Below are 22404 nucleotides of genomic sequence, written 5' to 3' on the forward strand. Positions count from 1 at the left end.
CATAGGTATCTAGAATGTGAATTTCACTAAAAAGTTTAAAGAAACAGAAAGAAACAAAGTCTTCATAGAAACATAAAGAAACAAAATCTTCACGTGATAAAGTTAGAATCATTATATTTTATTACAAATGGGGTAAAAAAAAAGTTACCCACTTGCCGTTTGTAAAAAAAAAAATTGGTTGAGTGATATTTCATTTCTATTAATAATGTCACGATGTAGAATATTGTTTGTGAAAGTGCCGAGAATTTTTGTTTGTTGAAGGTAACAAATACACCATGCTGAAAGAGTAGCCTATGTTTTCAATCCACATGCTGATTTAGTGGCCAAAACTTTGCATGTCAGTCCATTTATGGTAGTAAATGTTCACTGTCCAGACTTTTGGAAACTTCGGTTCAAATTGCTATTTGCTCTTTAGTTTTACTTATGTATCGATAAAATTACAGTTACTTCTTCGCATTAGTTTCTTCTCCCTGAAACTGTGCTGCGACAGGTTATGCATGGAAGTTGGAATATCATAATATGTGACCCTGAATAGATCCTTAGCATATCAGTTTCAGTTCAACACTCTGAGTTTAGAAACTATTTTACTGCTAGTCTGAAAGCCAAAAAAATTGTGTTTGTCATCTGCAACAGATCCTGCAGTTTTCTTTTGGTTGGTTCCTCATACAGATGTATATATTGGAATGTAAGCTTCAATTTTGCCTTACTTTCCTATTATCACAAAAACAGTGAACAGGAAACAATGCAATAATAGTTACGATATCATTTCTTCCTGTTACAAACAACATATGTTTGGTTAAGTTTCTCTTCACCACAAAAATGATATTTTGTGCTTTCTGGTATAGTACATTTAATGAAAATTGATTTTAGTCAAAATTGATTTTGGCATGCCTAAATTCATAAACAAACAAACTATCTTTCATTGCCCATTGAATTTTTACAGCATTCCTCCCGGTTGATCATAATTTCTTACATGGTCAATAGCAATGTGTCAACTGACTGCACATTTCATCGCTTAATTTCCATTACTGGCCGATGCTTTTTTCTTCCTCTTGTTTTTGGGCTTGACAGCGTCCTTCAGAGTCTTACCTTCATTACTCTGGCCAGCAGTTAGAGCCGTGTCAATTGTTGCAGAATCTGTCTTGATTTCCTGCATTGGTTCTTCCGGCTTAGTCTCCCGTCTTGAATCCTTTTTTTTACTAGGAGTTGATTGTCCTGCTTATTTTACAACATTTCTAGTCAGTCAAATTTTGTACTCCTTAAACTACAAAAATACATGTATGAACTATATGAAGCAATACATACACAACAATGAAATATTGAAATTTAAAAGGGGAGTTCAACCAAAAGCACCGATGAAATCAACAAGAGAAACGATGCATATTTAAACGAAAACCTCACAAACCCTTTAACAGAATAATGAATCTGGTGTAGATGTATGTGTATGGTTGTGTGAAGTAATGGATAATTTTACATCTCAGCCACTAAATTATTGTTTTGAACTTGTGAGAGTTTTGTTTGTGCATGAACTATTTCTCAATTAACAAAGCCTCCAAAATCTCATAATATTCGTAAGTGAATGTCTTTTAAACAGAATGAGTGGCAAATAATTCTAAAACATCCAACTGGACAATCATATACTAACAAATTAGAAGCCTAAGTACCACAATGATTTCAGTTTTTGGAATTTTGTAAATATCCCCAAGTGCAAGCAAATAGAGTTACTCGTTTATATGTTTGATCAAAAGCCACATAAACAGACAAGATTACAATGAAGATGAAAGAGAAGTAATTACCACGGGAAGCTAGAGAAGATTTTAGAATATCTGAATTGACACACTCTGAGTAGGGATCCCTGAGAAGTGAATGACCAAGTATACGATATCCGTCAATATATCCAAAACTCATTGGAAAAAACCATAATGACCGATATATTATTTATTAATTCAGCAGTTCACTTACAGTAAATATCTAACAGGCTTATGCCATATAGGTTTACTTGTTATCTATACCTTGGCTATAAATAATAATCTTCTGTTCAATAAATTGTTCTTATAATAGATAATAGATTTATATGAATGAACTGAACAACAAACAAGACTATCAATAAATTTAAAAACTAAATTAAATTAAAAAAAACTATTAGTTCTTGGCGATCTGACACCTTACCAACTTGAGGGACCGCCAATGAAACTCTTTGAGCTTCCATCCTTCTTGTTATTTTGTACTTGTTCTGATGACGTAGCATCACATTCCATTAAATTCGCCTCATCTTTTAGCTTCAATTGGGCTAGATGACTACCATCTTTATCAGCATCTGATTGTTTATGTTTAGTAGCTATGCTGGCAGTGGTTCCACATACATCTACAGCTACAGAGGAAGAATGGCGTTTAATCTTCTGTAGTGCTCTTTCAGTGTTACGCTTTTCAACCTACATCGATTCAGACAATAAAAGAAATTGGCAAACAATATACATTCCATATGTGATTGTATTGCAATTGAGACAGGTCACCAAAAGCATGAAAAAATTTATAACGATATCGAGATGGGAAAAATAGATATTAAAGCACACTTCATTGCAGTGAAAATCAAGCAGAGGTCAACTCATACTATAGTTCTTCCTCTAATTATATCTAAACCAACCAGAGAACTTAATAAGAAGAATCTTAAATAAGAAGACTATTTTAATTATTTTACCCCAACAGAACTTAGCACCCAATATAAAAAGAGATGATACTAATTAAATGCATTGATCAATTCGTAAGCAATAAAAGCAAATGAGGTCCTTGCAGTCTAAGCATAATAAAAAAGGAGAGCTCACTGCATCCTTTATCTTGGCTGTAATATCACCAGCTTTAACATGAGCGAGTTTCAAGCAATGCATGATAACCCGTTGAGAGACTCCCTGCCCCCCAGGCTTTTGAATGGCACAAACATCACCATTTGCATTAAGTGTTGTAGTCATGCGTCCAGTCATTACAGCCTCTTCACGGTATGTCGGATCCAAGACCTAGAGAGCATCAAATAAAATCAGAGGACTGTAACCTCGTATATGTTCCCATGTGTACCAAATGAGTTAGGGAGAGAGATAGAACTGTACCACAAGATTTTCGTTACTGAAAAACCCAAAAGTGACAGCAATTGGAAGATGATGTATGATCAAAGGAAGTGGCTCGCGCACCTGCAATAAATATTATAGAGACCAGTTGCAGAAGCCAAATAGAAAAGAAGGGCGAAAGGACACATTATTAAACTGAAGAAGCTAACCTCAGGAGGATGCACTACAACTTGTTGACCATCCTCTCCCCCCAACGAGCATTCAGGCCTTCTGAATGTCATCAAAGAAGCCAATGCAGCAATATTTGCAGCATCAACAAGATTCCTATTCACAATTAAAACATAATAATAATTAGTCTTAGTTGTATATAAGCAAATTAGCAAGTTGGGTTAGAAAGAAAAAGAGAACAAAAGCAAAGCTGATTCTCACCCTGCATTGTCCAGTATATGGATATCAATGCGAATGGCCCAAACAAGTTTGGAAGAAAGAATGCAGAGGGATTCAGTGTCAATGGCTCTGCTTTCCCGTAACCCACGGTCTACAATGCGTCCTAATTCAACAGCAGATTCTCCGGGACGACCAGGCTCAAAGGAAGGATCAGCCATGGGAGAGAATTCAGTGAAGATGGAAAGTGTGCCTTCATTAGGCCTATCTCTGTAAGGCTGCACAAGTTGACCACTCACAAAACCCATCACACGTGTCTCACCCAATTGGACCTCCGCGGATCCATCATCCTTTCCAAATTTAATGTTTAACTTGCGATAATCCAAGGGGCCACGACCATCCACTCGAAGCTCTGATAGCAGAGCGCTTTCGATGAATTTCTTTTCATTAACTGTCAACCGCCAACAATTAGCTAATCTCTGCTCCATGCCACTCTGCTTAACAAAAAGAAAAAACCTGATCACCAAGCAAGAAAGCAATTAAAAAAACAGTGCTTGACATGGAAGAAACAAATGGAGAATGATGTGGCTAGCAATAACCAAATTGATACTTCCTTCAAAGAGAGGGACATGGCATAATTATTTAAATAATCATCGCATAGTTACGCTACGCAAACAAAAGAACATTTTGTTCAATGTGTATTAACAGATTACTATATACTTTTAAACTAAGAAAAAGGTGAAAGTGAGATGAGGATTGATGAGTTTATGAAGCATATGATACCTGTAAAATCAGTGATCTTATCAAATTCTAGGATGATGAAAGAATAAACTAAAGCCAATCTGCAAACTAAAATAAACAAGTGTGTATTCTAGATTAATATTAATCCATATGATTGAGAAAAAGAAAACATACATGCAAAAATTATGCATTATTAGCTGCAGAAAAAATAAAAGCAAAACATCTTGCTTTGTAAGGAAAAGCTTGTATACAGCACAGTCTTCTCACAGAACAAACAGAAACAACTTGGACTTGGTTTCTTAGAGTATTATTGTGCCTGTAACATCACAGAAATCCTAGAAAACCCCCAAATCAAACAAAACCTAACATTTATGCTTCTACTTTACCGCCTAGCATAAAAATTAAACATGAAACAGCCACAAATTTAAACCATACCAAATTCTAATTGTTTTGCTCCAGCGAAGTAACCAAACAGTATATTAAAGAATGGGACAATATGAATCAAGTTGAAATGGCATTGACCTTGAACTTCTACCATAGCAAAAGTGAAGTTGCTTGAAATTTACCTTCACCGGAAAATTGAAGTTGCTGAAAAATAAGGAAATCCCGAAGGTGATGTACGACTTTCTCGCTTGTGCTGATGGCCCAGTTCCGACTCCGGCTGCGTTTTCCGGCAAGCTATTGCTTTTCACGGCGAAGCTTAGGTCGGTGCGACTCCAACGAAGGTAATGCCGGTGGAACTTCTGAGTTTTATTGTTTTAGGGTTTTAGTTTGAGTGAATCAAAACTTCACTCTTGTAGGGTATGATTTGTTTTATTTTGAATTTTTAATCTTCTCTTTTAAAAAAATAGTTTTTTAGTTTTCATATTAAATTTTTTCTGTGGCTTGGAAAAGGTGGTGTTACCTCATTTAATGAGTTAACCCAATTTTTTTAATTTCTAATTTATTTTTGAAATAATTTTTAATCAAATAAAAATACAAAATATTATAAAAATTAAAATCTTTATTTCATTCTTGTGTTTTCTCCCAAATATAATACAAGAATTCTAAGTCTTACATTTGTTCATGCGTTCCATTGTTCATTTGCGACACCATTTCATACTCGCATAAGTTATCAAGGTTAAGAACGAAGGTCAAGAAACATACGATGAGTAACATTCCCCCGTCACAGAAAAGCAAAGAGGATGTGAAATTATGTTTGAGATATGTTTCAATTTCTAGGCTTAGGGTTTAATCGTGAATGTTAATCTGTTTGTTATGGTTTAAGGTTTAATTGTGAAATTTATGTGTATGTTTCAATTTCTGTGTTTATGGTTTAATTCTGAAATTCATTCAACGTGTTATGAATCAATTTATGGGGTTAGGGTTTAATTGTTTAAATTTCTGGTTGTTTTAATGTGTACTCTGATTGTAAACTCTATTTTGCTATTCATACCAGTTCAAGCTCAATCCGTATTAGGTTAAGAATTCATCATAGGGGAGAATTAGTAAAGAATCATGTTAAATGGTACATTAATGGAGAAGTGTCTGAAATGAATTGGTCTTATGATGTGGACTATATGTCACCAAGGGGGTTCAAACCCAAGACCTCCTTGAATTTGTGCAAGCCTTACCACTAGGCCAAAGAGGTTGTTGTTGAATACTTATGCAATGAATAAATATTAATCTAAACCTTGATTAAGATAGATTAATGAATTAATTGAGTGGTGTAACTCCGTTTTGGACACGGCCGGATGCGTTAGAAGATAACGTAAAGGGCTATCATTATTGTTCCATGTTATAAAATATTACGTGATTTATAAATGCCGTGAATTTTATCATGATGAAAATTGAATATTGTCGTTATGTGGAAAGTGAAGTAACATGATTAAAAACTTTACAAAGATGAGTGAGGAAACCTAGGAGAACAACGTGATTAATAACTTAGAAATATGATCTAGGTTATGGAACATGTGTGATATATGTATGAGAATACGGTATTCATTCGTACGACGCTTATGTGAGGTCGTGGACGAATTGTTGCCATGATTGAGAATGAGACGCATTGTATGGAACATGCCATGTTATTATTTGTGTAATATGGTGAATGAAGTCACCTGTGATTGATGAATTTTGTTATGGTTCATGGAACCAATGATTTGTGGAACCGAATTTTGTTATGGTTCGTGGAACCGATGATTATGGAACCGATCATGTATTCAGAATGTGTGTTTTTCTGTGGTAGTACACATCTTTTGTGGTATGCTTAGATGAGTAAGCATTGGGATGTGGGACCAATGATTCGAGCCTCAATTGGGTTTGAGCCCCAACCATGGTGGACATGGGGGAAAGGTGGACACCAAAGTGGGATAAGGCCCATACGGTGAAAGAGACTCAAAGTGGGTAAAGTCCCATACGAGTGATGGTTCTTAAAAGTGGGTTTGAGTCCCATAGGGGAACCTGATATCCACCGCGAAAGTCGAATTATACGAGCATGCATGAACCGGGCCTGGCTTAGACGTAAGTCCGTTCGGGAATTGATGCGTCGTGATCTGAATAATGATCGTGGTTGAGTTGTGAGAACTCAGATGCATGTTGCCATACAATTGCGAGATAGTTCCCCATCGCTCAAGTCTTCTTTCCCTTGTTGACTTGAGTTGGATATGAGTTGAATATTGATTAGAAAACCATGTAGAGTCGAGTGGACCCATAGGATAGGAAAACTCACTGGGATTATTATCTCATCCCATTATTGTTGTTATTTTTTTCAGGTATTCTTTACAGGTTGAATCTAAGAGAACTGTTATGGATGTTTCAAAGGTTGTTGTTTAGCATGATCTTCCGCTGTGGAGTTGTGGGTAATGCAGATATTGCACATAGTTCTTAGATTTTATTTTTTTGGCATTATTGTATAACATGTTCCATTGATGTTTTTAGTTTGGACATGTATATATATTTTGATGCCATTAGGCACTTATGTTGTGACAGTACCAAAATTTAACACTTGTATGATATTATTCTAGATATATATTATACGGGTTGTTACAGTTGGTATCAGAGCAGGTTGATTCTCGACCTAGCCTTGAAACATCATAAGTAAATCTATTCCTGCCTCATATGTGTGTTTAGCCAACCTGATTCTTAATATCACTGTGTGTAGTATTGGGCTTGATCAACCTAATGCTATGTGCATGGTAGGTAGGATCATGGTTGAGCGACCACGAGGACTCCTAAGTGTGGGTTGAACTTGTGCTTTGAGAATAGGCTCAAGCCAAGAGTTAGAAAGTAAGGAGAACTAGATGACCCAGTTGAAGTTTCAGAGGCGTTGTGATTTAAGTATTATGGAATTGAAGAGTAGTGTATCGTTCAAGCGATTCTGCAGTGTTAACGGAGTTGAGAAATTGGGAAATTCTATCGGATGAGTTTGTCAGAATTTTGAGGAATGAGTGAATTTGCTAGTGGAATAAGATACACTCACTAATATGGAATAAGTATTGCGAGTGATTCTGTATGGTAACAGAGGAAGGATGGTTATGTTACGCATATGTCATAAGGTCTGGAAGTGAGGTAGTGTATTAGTGTTTCAGTTCTAAGGCCACTAAAATATTTTGGAAGAACGAGAGTACTTCAGGGAGTATATATATTTGGAATTGTATCTTGCAAGTGGTTAAAGACTTGAGGGATAAGGACGTTCAGTTTTGTTGGGAGCCTAAGGTAGTGGTGAAGTCTAAGGAGAGACTCAAGGACATGCCTACCTATCCAAGTGAAACATGTATGGACCAAATGGAAGCTAAAAGATAAACCAAGTATGTGCAGTCTTAGAAGGGAGATTGGAGTTGAGATAGCTCGTTACTGGTTCAGTGTTAGTAACAGACCATTATGGAATGATGAGTTACCTAAAGATCAATTATAAGAGTTTGTGTTGGAGACAGATAACGCACATTATATAGTAATGGAAGCTCCGGTGGGTTTTGGTTGTATGAGAACTGGTTGAGGATAAGAGCAATTAGGTTGGATTCAAGGACTTCTAGTAGAATGGTTTTGTAATTGGAACTGGGAGAATTACCATGGGAAGACAAGTGAACACCGAGTGTGGAAGTAGTATGGATGTTGCAATACAACTGTCGTAATGGGGTACATTTTAGATAAAGGCACAATGGGACCATTAAGATTCATTAAGATGAAGTTATGGGCGTGTAGTTGATGATTGTTCACATCAAGGATTTCTAGAGTATGTAGTGGAATAGAGGAAGTTAAACATTGGTATTAAGAGAAGTATGTGATAGCAGCATTATGGTCACAAGTAAGTGTAATGGATTCCTTGTCTTGAGATGGATGTAAAGTAACATACATTTTGTTGAGCAGTGAGTCTTGTATTCTAAGAAGTTGAGTTGATGATAGCCAACAAAAGATAAGCTAAGCTGGAGCCTGTGGACTAAGTGTAGAATGTGGAATATTTTATGTTACAAGAGTTTATTGGGAGGCAATGAGGATTCTTCGTGGGAAGTTATAGAGACAAGTAACCCCGGTATAATGAAGTGTGTAGTAGGTATTGGTTTAGAAGAAAATTCCAGTCATAATTGTGTGGCAATGATGAGGTTCATCTTAAGTGCATTTTATTTGGATTGAAAGAGTAATATTGGCTTATTGGAAGTCTGGTTGTTATTTATCTTCTTGAGAAGTATTCGGTTGGTTGGTTAGTCGCGGAGTATAAACATTCACACCGTGTTGGAGCTAAGGATGTCTTAAATGTTATAAGTGTACCGTTGTGGATGTACAAATCGAGGATGGAGTTAAAAGTTACCACAAGTCAGATTGGTAGTTTTGAAATTGGGATTTCTGAAGGTGTAATGCGTATTCGGTCATCTGTAGAGATATTATGGAAGTTAGACGTGTGGGAAAACCAACCTGGTAGACCATGCTCAGTTTAAGTAAGTCTAGGAAGTACCACTATTATGATTATGAATAACTATACGGAACAGACTTGGAAGAGACCTACTAAGCGGTGATCTGGAAGAGATTAGCTAGGTATGTGGTATAAATTGATAAGGTGTGAAGTGGTTGGTCATGGTATAAAATTGATTGATTCATTTGGATTCATAGCCTTAGATGTGGACTCCCTGAGAATGGTAATGGATGTGTACGATGATACTCTACCCTATTGGAAAGATTCATGAGTTATACTTCCCAGGAGGAACGAGAATCAGTTATTCCTAAAGTTAAACATGTAACTCAGATGGTATGTTAGTAAGAGCATGATCTAAGATCATGGAAGATGGGACAAGATGATTGAGATGAATGATTTTGGATACGAAGTGAAATGTTGTCTCTAGATATGTGTGAAGTATTGTGTGTGACTCTATGAGGTGTATGGACACTCATAGTTATGTTCTAGATTGCTTAATTTCCTTAGAAGTGGTGTCTTGTTGATGATTTAAAGTTCCTTGATGGTGTTATGTCGTTTTGGTCGAGATCATGTGTCGGGAGAAATCTTGAATGAATCAAAACCCTATGAGAGGATTTGATATGGAATATAGTAACCAGAACCGGATGTTGTCAAACTAATTTGGTTTAGCTACATCGAACACATGATGAATTTGGATGTTATATGTTTTATGGTTGTAGCAATGTAACTCCTGGATACCTATCTTCTGAAGAGTGTTGGTTTTATTCTACACTTTTGTGAGTCATCAAGGAAGTTATTCTACTAATGGAAGTCGGTAAGGTTCTAGTACCATTTTGGACAGTAAGCACTCTAAGGGTAAGTGTGTTTCTTTGAAGATTGTTAGCTAAATAGTAGTGCATAGGAATCCCAAGTGTTCCACTATTGGAATCAGAGTATCACAATGGAAGGTGATGGATGAAAGAGCTCAATCAAGTCTATGGGGATCAAGGAGATAGTTACTCGTAAGAATGGAGGTAAGGATGAGAGTAAGATAATCTTGTGTTAATGGTTAATCTTGTGCTAATGGTTCTATCTTATTGGAGTAGTACGGGAGAAGGGAAGCAGTAGGAGTAAGGGCTTGGTGCATAAATGGATTACAAAGTTGTTGCATTTGTTGAAGGAATAACAAGAAAAGAGTAGTCAATATTATTTGTGGTAAGTTTCTGGTACTGGAAGATAAAATATGCTTTCATGAACAGTGAACCCTCTTGTTGTTGATGTTTTCATAACATGTGCTTAATATGCTCTTCATGATTGTTGTGATTCACTTTCTAAGTAGATTTTGTGAGTGTTAATATGTCACCAAGGGGGTTCGAACCCAGGACCTCCTTAAAATTATGCAAGCCTTACCACTAGGCCAAAAAGGTTGTTATTGAATACTTATGCAATGAATAAATATTAATCTAAACCTTCATTAAGATAGATTAATGAATTAATTGAGTGGTGTAACTCCGTTTTGGACACGGCCGGATGCGTTAGAAAGATAACGTAAAGGGCTATCATTATTGTTCCATGTTATAAAATATTACGTGATTTATAAATGCCATGAATTTTATCATGATGAAAATTGAATATTGTCGTTATGTGGAAAGTGAAGTAACATGATTAAAAACTTTACAAAGATGAGTGAGGAAACCTAGGAGAACAACGTGATTAATAACTTAGAAATATGATCTAGGTTATGGAACATGTGTGATATATGTATGAGAATACGATATTCATTTGTACGACGTTTATGTGAGGTCGTGGACAAATTGTTGCCATGATTGAGAATGATACGCATTGTATGGAACATGCCATGTTATTATCTGTGTAATGTGGTGAATAAAGTCACCTGTGATTGATGAATTTTGTTATGGTTCATGGAACCAATGATTTGTGGAACCGAATTTTGTTATGGTTCGTGGAACCGATGATTATGGAACCGATCATGTATTCAGAATGTGTGTTTTTCTGTGGTGGTACACATCTCTTGTGGTATGCTTAGATGAGTAAACATTGGGATGTGGGACCAATGATTCGAGCCTCAATTGGGTTTGAGCCCCAACCATGGTGGACATGGGGGAAAGGTGGACACCAAAGTGGGATAAGGCCCATACGGTGAAAGAGACTCAAAGTGGGTAAAGTCCCATACGAGTGATGGTTCTTAAAAGTTGGTTTGAGTCCCATAGGGGAACCTGATATCCACCGCGAAAGTCGAATCATACGAGCATGCATGAACCGGGCCTGGCTTAGATGTAAGTCCGTTCGGGAATTGATGCGTCGTGATCTGAATAATGATTGTGGTTGAGTTGTGAGAACTCAGATGCATGTTGCCATACAATTGCGAGATAGTTCCCCATCGCTCAAGTCTTCTTTCCCTTGTTGACTTGAGTTGGATATGAGTTGAATATTGATTAGAAAACCATGTAGAGCCGAGTGGACCCATAGGATAGGAGAACTCACTGGGATTATTATCTCATCCCATTATTATTGTTATATTTTTCAGGTATTCTTTACAGGTTGAATATAAGAGAACTGTTATGGATGTTTCAAGGGTTGTTGTTTAGCATGATCTTCCGCCGTGGAGTTGTGGGCAATGCAGATATTGTACATAGTTCTTAGTTTTTTTTTTTTTGGCATTATTGTATAACATGTTCCATTGATGTTTTTAGTTTGGACATGTATATATATTTTGATGCCATTAGGCACTTATGTTGTGACAGTAGCAAAATTTAACACTTGTATGATATTATTCTAGATATATATTATACGGGTTGTTACAGTAATCTTGAAGTTATAGATGAGTCAAAATTATTACATGATTGTGATAAGGATATTAATGTTGAAGTCGTAAGTGAACATGATGATACTGAAGTTGATGTTGTAAGTGAACATGATGATACTGAAGTTTAAGGTAAGAATGGACATGGTAATACTGATGTTTAAGGTTAGAGGGATGTCAATAAGAATTCTGGTGATGGTGATGGTGATGATGACTATGAGTATTAAGAATCACAACATGAGTATCAGTTTCTCTCAATGACAATTCTGTAAATAAATTATCTTCTCATCTACATTATCAATGGTAGAATCGTAAATATCAATGATAGACATGTAATTTCAAGTATATACTTATGACAGACCTGGTACTAAATAAACTAGAGGATCAAAACCTCTATAAATAGACATTCACATTCTCTTCATTTCAAGACAACCCCTAAAGGAAAACTTAAGAGAAATATTCATAAAAAATTCTTCTAAAAATCATATTCTCACTAAAATCATATTCTTATAATCAAGGATATTCCTTTCTAAGAATATTTGTCTTAAAATCACATAATTCATTTAACGAAAAATCAAAAGAGAAAACACATTCATTCGAGGAAAAATCAAGAGAGAAAACACATTCATTCAAGGAGAGTTCAAGAGAGAAAATTCATCATATTCTTCCAAATTTATATTCTCACTAAAATCATAATCTTATAATCAAGGATCTCTATTTCTAAGATTATTTGTCTTAAAACCATATCCTCTCAATAATCATTTGTTGAGGAATTGCGAATTTCATCCTCCTTACAAGTCATTCTTAATACTTTATATATCCTCAAGTTAAGGTTGATCTTGGGTGATAGTGTAAGCTAGTTGAAGCTTTGTAATCAGTGTTGTAAGTTTGGTGAGGCTAAAGAAAATACATCTTGGTGTAAGAAAAAGATCAAAATATATTGATCATTAATCGGAGAATCTCACAAAATGTGGGGACTGGAGTAGCCAAGTTTGGTGAACCAAGATAAATCTATGTGCACTCTTTCTTAAACTCTTTCCTTTAAACCTTGCTTATTTATACATAATTCACACACTTCAAACAATTTACCTATTAATTATATTCATAGTTTATTTTGATAAAGCTTATTTCAGAAATTAAAAGAAATATTTTAAAGGGGCCACTATTCAACCCCCCCTCCCTTCTAGTGATATTTTTATCTACTTCAATCGGTATCAGAGCAAATCGTCTAAGGTTAAAGCACTTAACATTGTAAGAGGAAAAGATACAAGAATAAATGTCAAAACCAATAAAGTGTGTACATGTATCAAAGTATTCAAGTATACCATTATATTCTAATGAGAATATTAGGAATAAAAAACACTCAACGAAAGAGAAAGATGAAGCATCAACAACACACACAACAAATTGAGGATGAAAATGAATTAGTGAAATCTAAATTAATTCTAAAAATGCATAAAATGTCATCCTCAAAAGTAGAAGAGGAAGAAGTCAACACGTGCCTAATGGAAAACTCAAATATTGAAGAGGTAAAATTTTCTCAACCTTACTCTTTTATGTAAACATCTTGAAATAGAGTTTGATAATCTTTCAAATGACTCTAACATTTTGTCTATAAAATGTTTGTCTCTAAAAAAATCAATTTTATGAGATAGAGAAAGAAAATGAAATGTTGTAAATTAAAAATGATGAATATCTTAAAATCATTCAAAACATGCAGTTAACTCATTGTGAAATGTCTGAGAAACATAAGAACCTCAATGAAGGAGTGAGTGAGGTTCATTCATAAAATCCTTGTGAAACTCAAAAAGAGAATAATGCTTTGAAAACAAAAGTTGAAGAACTAACAAATGATATTACTAAATTTATAAAATCTACTGAAACTTTTCAAAAAATCATGGGATCTCAAGTAGGAGTTTTGGACAAAGTTAGAATTTGATTCAATACTTGCAAAAATCAAAGGATTTACAAAAAAAAAATGTGTCCCTAATATCAAGGATGAAACAATCAAGAAGGAAAAATATGTATACAAGCAAGATGAAAGTTTTAAGAAAGATGTCAACAACTACAAAATTATTTGTGCCTGAAAGAAAAAACAAAGAAATCAAAAAGGAAAAAGTTATATGCAAAAAGGGTGAAAGTATCAAGAAAAATACAAACAACGAAAACATCATAAAAAGATGTTATTATTTCAGAAAAAACAATCATCATGAATCAAATTGTTACTTTAGAAAAAAGATAAAATGTTCTTATTGCAATAAAACCAGTCATCGTGAATCTAAGTGTTTTAGCAAGACTGCGCATCTCATAAAAACTAACTTTTAAGGACCTGTCATACCCCAAAATTCACCTTACCCTTCACAATGATCATCTAGGTTATTGTCTCTAATCGTATGCATACCCTTATGGTCATTCATTTCATATGCATAGCCATGTTCTAATACGAGAGGATATGTATCTTGGATTCCAAGTTTTGTGTTTACATCCAGTGGAAACTAGGGTTTTTGTGCAACTTGAGGTGGCTTAACAATCAAACCGTAATTGGAGGTAGCTCTTGATGCTTATGTATTGTGCCTATCACTGATGATTCAACTTTTGCTTCTTGGTGAAGCAAAACCCTAATTTGGGGGTCCTCACTTGATCATGGCTCCATAGATCCTAATCGTGTCCCATACCCTTGTGTGTGACCTCCTAACCCTAATTTCATCTGATCATTCCATGGTTCTTGATTCTATTGCTTGGTTAAATTGCATTTAACAACCTCTTGTTCATGGTTCACTCATGTTGACTTCTTGGCTTTGATTCCCTTCACCTTGTTCATGATCATTGATCCTAGTCTAAGTTCTTGATTCCACCACTTTCATCTATTCCTTTTTCTTCCATGGCATTTCATTTAGGTCATCTTCATACCTAGTGCCTAGTCCATAGCTTGCCTAGGACCATTTCATTTGGTCACTCTCATTCAAATCCTTTGTCATGCCTTGGATTTGGTCCATGAATCCTTGTTTAAGTCCTAGTACATGGTACATTTTGATCCTGGCTAAGGTCTCTGTTTCATGCTTGTCATTGTTCATTCAAGTCATTGCCTTAATCATCATTCATGTTATTTCATTCAATGTCATTTCAATCATACTATCCATTTCAATTTATTACAATACATGTTTAAGTTATCATTCAAGTTCATATCAAATCCATTCACTTCAAAGGCCAAGTGCATACAAGATTCATGTTCAAATTCATCAATTCATCCATTTCAATCTTTTTCAAACATGTTCATACAATGGTTCACATGCAAGGTACAATTCAATATCCAATCTTACTTCATTCATAAATGTCATTCCATTACAAAGCATAAAAATGTCCATACATGAATAAAATACAAAAAGGTGAAATTTGACCAAATGTTGACATTGGTCAACAATTGACTTTTTGGTCAACTTTGACCAAAGTCAACCCAATCCCCAAGAGTCCTAAAACCCTAAATTCCCACCCTAATCCTAGTACTAATCTCCAAATCCTATTTTGATATTTGGTTTGCCTTTTGTACATGTAACTTCAAAATCCCATTATCTTTAATGTCATGATCCAAACCTTTGCTTAACCACCATCCTTCATGTACCATGACCTACAAAATCAAAGAAAGGCATGAAACAAAGTCAGAATGCAATGCCTACAACACATACATAGTCCATGAAACATAAGCCAAACGAGGCATGCTTTTGAAACCAAAGTCAGAACAAGCTACATTATGCTGCAATACAACCATTGCAGACCATGTCCAACATCAGCCCATGTACACACATGTCCAAAACATTTCAAATTGCAAGCTACCAAGGAAACCAAGGTCATTGTCCAAGTCAGGACCTGTAATATTTGAACCACACCAAAGCAGGGCAAAACAGAGCCAGCACACAATAGCATCAAACACCATCAAGCAACAATGCAACATATTGATCAAAACAAATAACAAAATAGACAAAGTCAGTTCTACAATGAACATGCTGCAAGACCACAATACCAGACCTACAATACATCTTATTATGTCAATGCAGCAAATAATGGAAGCCAACCTACCGCAAAGCCATGCCAAGAATCATAAACCACAAACATCTAGTACATACTCACAACCTTGCAAATCAGAAGCAAGCCAATCAAAGACTGAACACATGAAACATTGCAGAACTTGAAATTGCATTTTTTAACCATATTTTATTAATTTTCGTATTTTTTATTTAGGCATTTTAAAAAAATCCACTTTTTATTCAAAAAATAGCCAAAAATCATAAAATAAAAAATATTTGAAAATATCTTATTTCATTTTAGGATAGTAACTTAATTTTATTTGATTTTTATTTAAAATACAAAAAACAAATTCAAAATGATTTTGAAATATTTTTAATTACTGCATTTTTTTTATTTCATAAGATAATCAATGTGATTAATAAAAAATAGTCATAAGTCAAAATAAAATAAAGTTGTTTTTAATTTTTTATTATATTTTGATTTTATATTTTGATTTAATTTTATTCATTTTTAGCTAGCCTAATATTTGTATAAATAAATCACATAACACTCCTTTTTTGCATTTTTTTATTTTTTTATTTTATTTAAAAAGGATCAAAAAGTCAAATATTGACTTATTTTTTATTATTTAAATATTATTTCTATTTTTATTTATAGGCATTTTTATTTTTTATCTTAAATCTTTCATTTTATGCACATAATAGCCTAAAAATTAAAAAAAAAAACAATAATCTTCTCTAAACTAATCTTTTTCATCAAATCAATCACAAGATAAAGTCCATGGATACTTCATAATTTGTACAAATTTGGTCCTCAAGTTCCAATCAAATCTCATATTCACCAATCATATTTATTGTCTTGATATAATCTTCACCTATAAATAATCTTACTTTCTACACCAATTTCATGATCACGATATACAAATCCTTATCTAAAGTTGTTGTTCTTCATATCGAAGAATATCAACAACTAAACCCTAAAACTCCAATCATCATCCATTCTATCAAGGGCAAATGGATAAGATCAAATCAAAAGGCAAAGATTGAAATTGGTGGCGTGTAAAAGGCGAAAAATTCAAGAGGAATTATTTTGCTCACCGGGGACAATCTCTTCCTCTTAGGTTGGTTTTCGTTTTAACCTCTCAATAATAATTTATGCATACCTATATGGATTGAAATTGGTACCGATTTGAGTTTGTTGATCGATATTTAATATTGTCTTGGAGTTTCTAATTATCGTTTCTATTTGATTTTTGTACATGTTTTCATTAAACTTTATATATATAAAAAAGAACATAATAATTTTCTAATCAAATTTAAAATCATTTTAAATTGGTATTATAAATCTAATTTCTTTTTAAAAAATCAATTATTTTTAAATCAACTTTTAATTCATTTTTTCTAAAACAACTTTTTAAATCAAAAATTTTTCTAACCAATGTCAGAAAGTTAATTATTTTAAGCAAATATTTTTTTAACAAACATCATAAACCTTTTTAAAATTAATATCATAAATAATTTTTTTAACAAACATCATAAACTTTTTTTTTATATTTTAAATCGTTTTAACACTATTGTCGTAAACTCGTTTTCACAGTAATATCATCCAACATAGTCTTTTGTAAAAAAAATGAAATAACACAAAGTTATAACATGTTGAAATCTACTGAATTAAAACACAACAACATAAATCTAAAAACAATATAAAACATAAAAACAAAAAAAAATATCTTTTAGTTTCAATTAGATTATTTAGTTTTTAATATTTAGATTAGCATAATTAATTAACAAATTTGAAAACTTTTTAGGTTGGCTTGATTTATTTGATTAGCCTTAAATTATGATTTTCTTTTTAGTCATTTAATCATTAATAATAAAAAATACTAAAAAAATCCATCTTTAGGTTATAAAAATATAAAAAAGAAAAAACTATATATATTTTCCCCTTTTAAACAAAGTAAATATATATATATATATATATATATATATATATATATATATATATATATATATATATATATATATATATATATATATATATATATATATATATATATATAAAATTAGAACTAAATTAAGATAATTAGGGTTAATTAATATTTGTACAATAATTATTAATTTGGGTTTTAACTTTAAATTAATTAAATTAATTTAGGGTTTAATATAATAATGGGATTAATATAAAAATGATTAAATAATTATTTAGATAATATATAATTAAGGATTTAAATGGGGATTAAAGTTAATTTTATAATCAAGCATAATTAGATTAATAATCGGTTATAACAACTAATATTTTCTCTTAATAAAAATGATAACAATGAACAAAATAAAATATCAAATAATTAGGGAATTAAGATTAATCTTTACAATAATTTTGGGATAGTGTGGTCACTTCTTGGGATAAATTTAGGGTTTTGATTATCTAATTAGGGATAATAATTAGGGGATAAGGGATATAAAATATAATATTAATCTTTATAATTAACTTGTTTTTATTTAACATAAAATAATTATACATATATTATGGGTTTATTTTCTAAATCAAACTAATTATTACATTTTTGAAAATTAACAAATAATTAAAATCAATTTCATACACCTAAACTTCAAGTCCTCAGCTCTTATGTATTGAGACATTTTTAAATCACACATTTTCCCTCTTTGTTTTTTATTTATTTTAGTTAATTAATATATAATTTTATTTAATTAATTATTAAAGTTGGTTTATTAAATTAATTAACATTAGATTAGTGTAATTAAGTTAATAATTAGGGTTTTCAACATTTCAATATTTTATTTATTTTTATAGTTTGATTTGTTTATTTTCTCTTATTCAAATAATTAAGGGAAAAGTATTTAATTGATTAGAGATTAATATAATAAAAAATTATGCTCAATTGATTGGATTTTTTTTGGGATAATTTTGGGATAAAAATAGGGAATAAAAATATGGGATAAAATCCTAGGATTTTAAGAGATAAAAACAAGGGATAAATCAACAGATCAATCGAGGGATATAAATCGGAGATAGAAATAGGGATAAGAGATATGTCATATAAATATATAATATTTATTTTTATAAATAAATTAAGTATTATATTTTTTTGTAATCAATAATGGGGATAATCACGAGATAAATGTCTAAGGAAATTTTAGGGTTTCAGAGATAAAAAACTAGGGATAATGGGTATAATACTTGGATTCATATGATTAACCTTTTAAATTTTTTATTAAGTAAATACATAATATCATTATTAATTTACTTTCTTAAATAAATTAATCATTATATCTTTGCAAATCAACCAAAGCATAAAATCAATTTAAATTCACCTCAAACTATAAGTCATCTATCCAAGTGCATTGAGGTACTTTTCCAAAATCAATTACTTCTTTGTCCCCGATGCGTGAGAATTTTTCAAGGGATAAAAATATCAAAATGTACCAACATTTTTTACAAGAACCACGGTGTCTGATCCTTCATCCAACATGCGGGTACGTAGGCATAAAGTTGTAAGCCTCTATCGAGTACAAAAATCAAAAACTTTTTAGGTTCTCCTTCCCCAATTAATCAATTTTATTTTAAATAATAAATAATTTTCAATAAATAAATAAATGATTAACTAATTAATAATTAATAAAGCAGACACCCTTAAGCATACAATAACCCTAGACTTAGAGGAGGATCTCATTGAGTACAATGGAATGAGGGGTGTTTAGTACCTTCCTCCCACTTAACCGACTATCGAACCTAGTCTCTCAACCTTAACCATTAGGTTTTATCATTATTTCCCTGTTCCTTATGATCGAATAAAGGATGATGGTGAATCTGTAATTTTCCAGCCGCGACAGCTAGCGGCTCTACTTGGGAGATCTACTTCCCTAAAGAGAGTCAATCTTAGCCTCTAGTTCTAGGATTTTGCTTGTTTCTTTGTTTGCTTTTTATTTATTTATTATTTATTATTTATTATTTATTATTTTTCTTTTTATTTATTCACTTCTTATTTCATTATTTTTATTATTTCATTATTATTACATATGATATTTAGTTGGGATTTACATGTGGAAAGCTAAAACTCAGGTTTGATGAAAAAGTAATAAGTTTAAATAAGGAGCCGTCTTGTCTTTGCCACTGGGGTTTCCATCCCGTGGGAAAAATATTTTTGCATACCTAAAAACGAAGGACAAATATTTTACATACCCATGCATTTTCATGCATTTGCATACATACACATATATTTGCATACCCTTTCTATTTTCAACCTTCCTTTAACTATCTAGCTAGCAGACTTCTCAATACTCATGAACAAACTCGAAGGATGTAACAAGAAACTATATAGGGACTCAAGAAGGGCAAGTACCATTAAAGAGAGAAGGTAACCCTTTTCCATACCAGCCACAACCTACCTAAAGCCTCAGATACAACCCTGGATGATGACCTCTATAACAAAGTCTGCAACATTATCTACTTTAGTAGTAGCCTCATGAGCTTCATCAATCACAACAAATGAAACTTGGAAGGAAACTGGATCCTATACCAATGTCTCTCAGAAGTGCCATAGTGGAGCTACAACCGCATGATCCTTTTCCTCTTCCCTATCCTATAAGTCATGACGAGAATGCCCGATGTGAACACACAAGTCTAAGCACTTGACTTTCAAACAAGGAGTCTCATTAGTAAACAGTCACCCCTTTATCTTTACAAGTGCAAGAACATCAAAAAGTGTCCCCCAAAGAGTTAGTGGATCAACAATGAAGCTCGTCCCTAGGATCAATAGACTTTATCATTTCCAGTTGTAATTTATTTTATTTTTGCTAAATGTTGTTGGTATTCAAAATTTGTACTTTTTGATTAGTAATTCAAATAAAATGAGCATGCATGTTTTGAGGTCAATCCATTCATATTCACTACTTTTGATGCCATCACATTCCATACAAAAAAAATCAAAGCTTTTCCATCTCTTTACCATTAACAAATTTATGAGGAGAATGATGTAATAAATAACTGAATTTGCTGACTATGCTTTTAATAGTAAGACCTGGCTGATGATATAAGATATTATTTCACTTCCCAAACACTGGAGAAATAAGGAGATAATTCGTAGTCAACCCCCTCGAGCCTGAAGTCAGTGTTCTTTCTATTTTAAAAAAACTTAATCTTAACCAAGGGCATGGTAGTTGTTCAATTAAGTCAATGATGCATTCTAATCTCAAGGGAGTTATTCCATCTAATCACATGAATAAGAGGATCAAACACATCCTCTTCCTCACATACGTCATCCAACATCGAGGAAGCAGTGAAAATACAAAAGCTCACAATAGCTAATATGGCAGTCACAACTTTCAAAATCAAAAGCAAAATCACAAGAGTTGTTTCAAAAAAACAAATCCGCTAAGTCAAAAAGAAAAAAAAAACTTGAAAACTTGACTTAGGTAAATGTTAGGGCAACATGTTTCAAAAAGAGTCCGCTAAGTCAAAAACTAAAAAGGAGTTGACTTAGGAAAAAGTTAGGGCATCCCGATGGACCACAAATTCAAAAGAATTAGTCCATGCAAAATAGGGATTAAAAATAAAAATAAAAAGCAAAAATGAAAATAAGCTTGTACAACCTTCAGAAGTCCTAATTGAAGTTAGGTTCACTATGAAAGCATACTCAGTAAAATTTGCGTTAAACTGACTCCAAATGGTTGTTAAATCATCACTAACCACATGTTCACATCTTCATTTGTGCAAACCTCATGGATAAATATCATTTGTATACACCATATTCGTTTTCCATAACAAATTTTAATTTCAAAAACTTGTATGAGCATGACGTTAGAATTACTTTTCAAAAAGAACATTTTTCTCAAAAATCAATACTTAGCACCAAGGAAATATCAACAATGGTCTGGTCAGGGGCATACCACTTCGAGATATTATTGACTAGGGGAAAGTCACCTAAGGATCCTTCCATTTTAGGGGTAAATCCTTATAATCATGGGCATATCATCTGAATATCCTACTAACTAGAGACAAAATGTCCCAAGATTTGACCCACCGATGTTGAATCACCTATGTGACCCTGATGATAAGGGGAGAACCTTTCAATAGCTCATACTAGGGCATGCCACCTCAGGAGCACAGTGGAGCCAACCACTCTGAAAGTTGGTTAGTCAGGGGCATACTTTTCAAAAGTTCAAATACTAGGGCAATTCATATGAAGGCCATATCGTTGCGTTGTGGGACCCAAGTCTTTTTTCATGAAATTCTTCCAGATCCTCGTGACACGGGGAAAATCATTCTAAGAATTGGTTAAGCATTAGTTAATCAGGGGTATACCTTGCAAGATCCAGATACTAGGGGGAATTCGTATCAGTGTCGTACCACAACACAGTGAGATCCAAGTTCCTTCTCAGGACACTCCTTCAGACCCTAATAATCAGGGGCATACCTTACGAAACTCAAATATTAAGGCAGCCCAAATCCAGTTCATATCATAGCATGGCAAGATCCAGGTTCCTTTTCAG

The 22404-nt window shown here is 33.1% G+C and overlaps 1 protein-coding gene across 6 annotated transcripts; it reads right to left on the reverse strand.

Moving 5' to 3' along the window:
- Nucleotides 1–743: 743 nt before the first annotated feature.
- Nucleotides 744–5003, reverse strand: LOC127079650 (exosome complex component RRP45A). 6 transcript variants are annotated; one of them, XM_051020037.1, is made up of 9 exons: nucleotides 4751–4996; nucleotides 4227–4292; nucleotides 3489–3937; nucleotides 3269–3383; nucleotides 3102–3182; nucleotides 2823–3011; nucleotides 2170–2432; nucleotides 1797–1855; nucleotides 744–1218 (listed from the first exon to the last, which is right to left on the reverse strand). In XM_051020037.1, exons 3-9 carry the CDS (start codon nucleotides 3929–3931, stop codon nucleotides 1016–1018), a joined length of 1353 nt encoding a protein of 450 aa, XP_050875994.1. In that variant the 5' UTR covers nucleotides 3932–3937; nucleotides 4227–4292; nucleotides 4751–4996; the 3' UTR covers nucleotides 744–1015. The 6 variants fall into 6 exon arrangements, 5 of the variants coding, with proteins under 5 accessions (XP_050875994.1, XP_050876002.1, XP_050876015.1 ...); XM_051020045.1 differs by having other exon boundaries at nucleotides 3489–3959; XM_051020058.1 differs by lacking the exon at nucleotides 4227–4292 and having other exon boundaries at nucleotides 744–1215; nucleotides 4751–5003.
- Nucleotides 5004–22404: the final 17401 nt, after the last annotated feature.

The sequence above is a fragment of the Lathyrus oleraceus genome, chromosome 1, assembly GCF_024323335.1.
Source record: "Lathyrus oleraceus cultivar Zhongwan6 chromosome 1, CAAS_Psat_ZW6_1.0, whole genome shotgun sequence".
Taxonomy (NCBI): domain Eukaryota; kingdom Viridiplantae; phylum Streptophyta; class Magnoliopsida; order Fabales; family Fabaceae; genus Lathyrus; species Lathyrus oleraceus.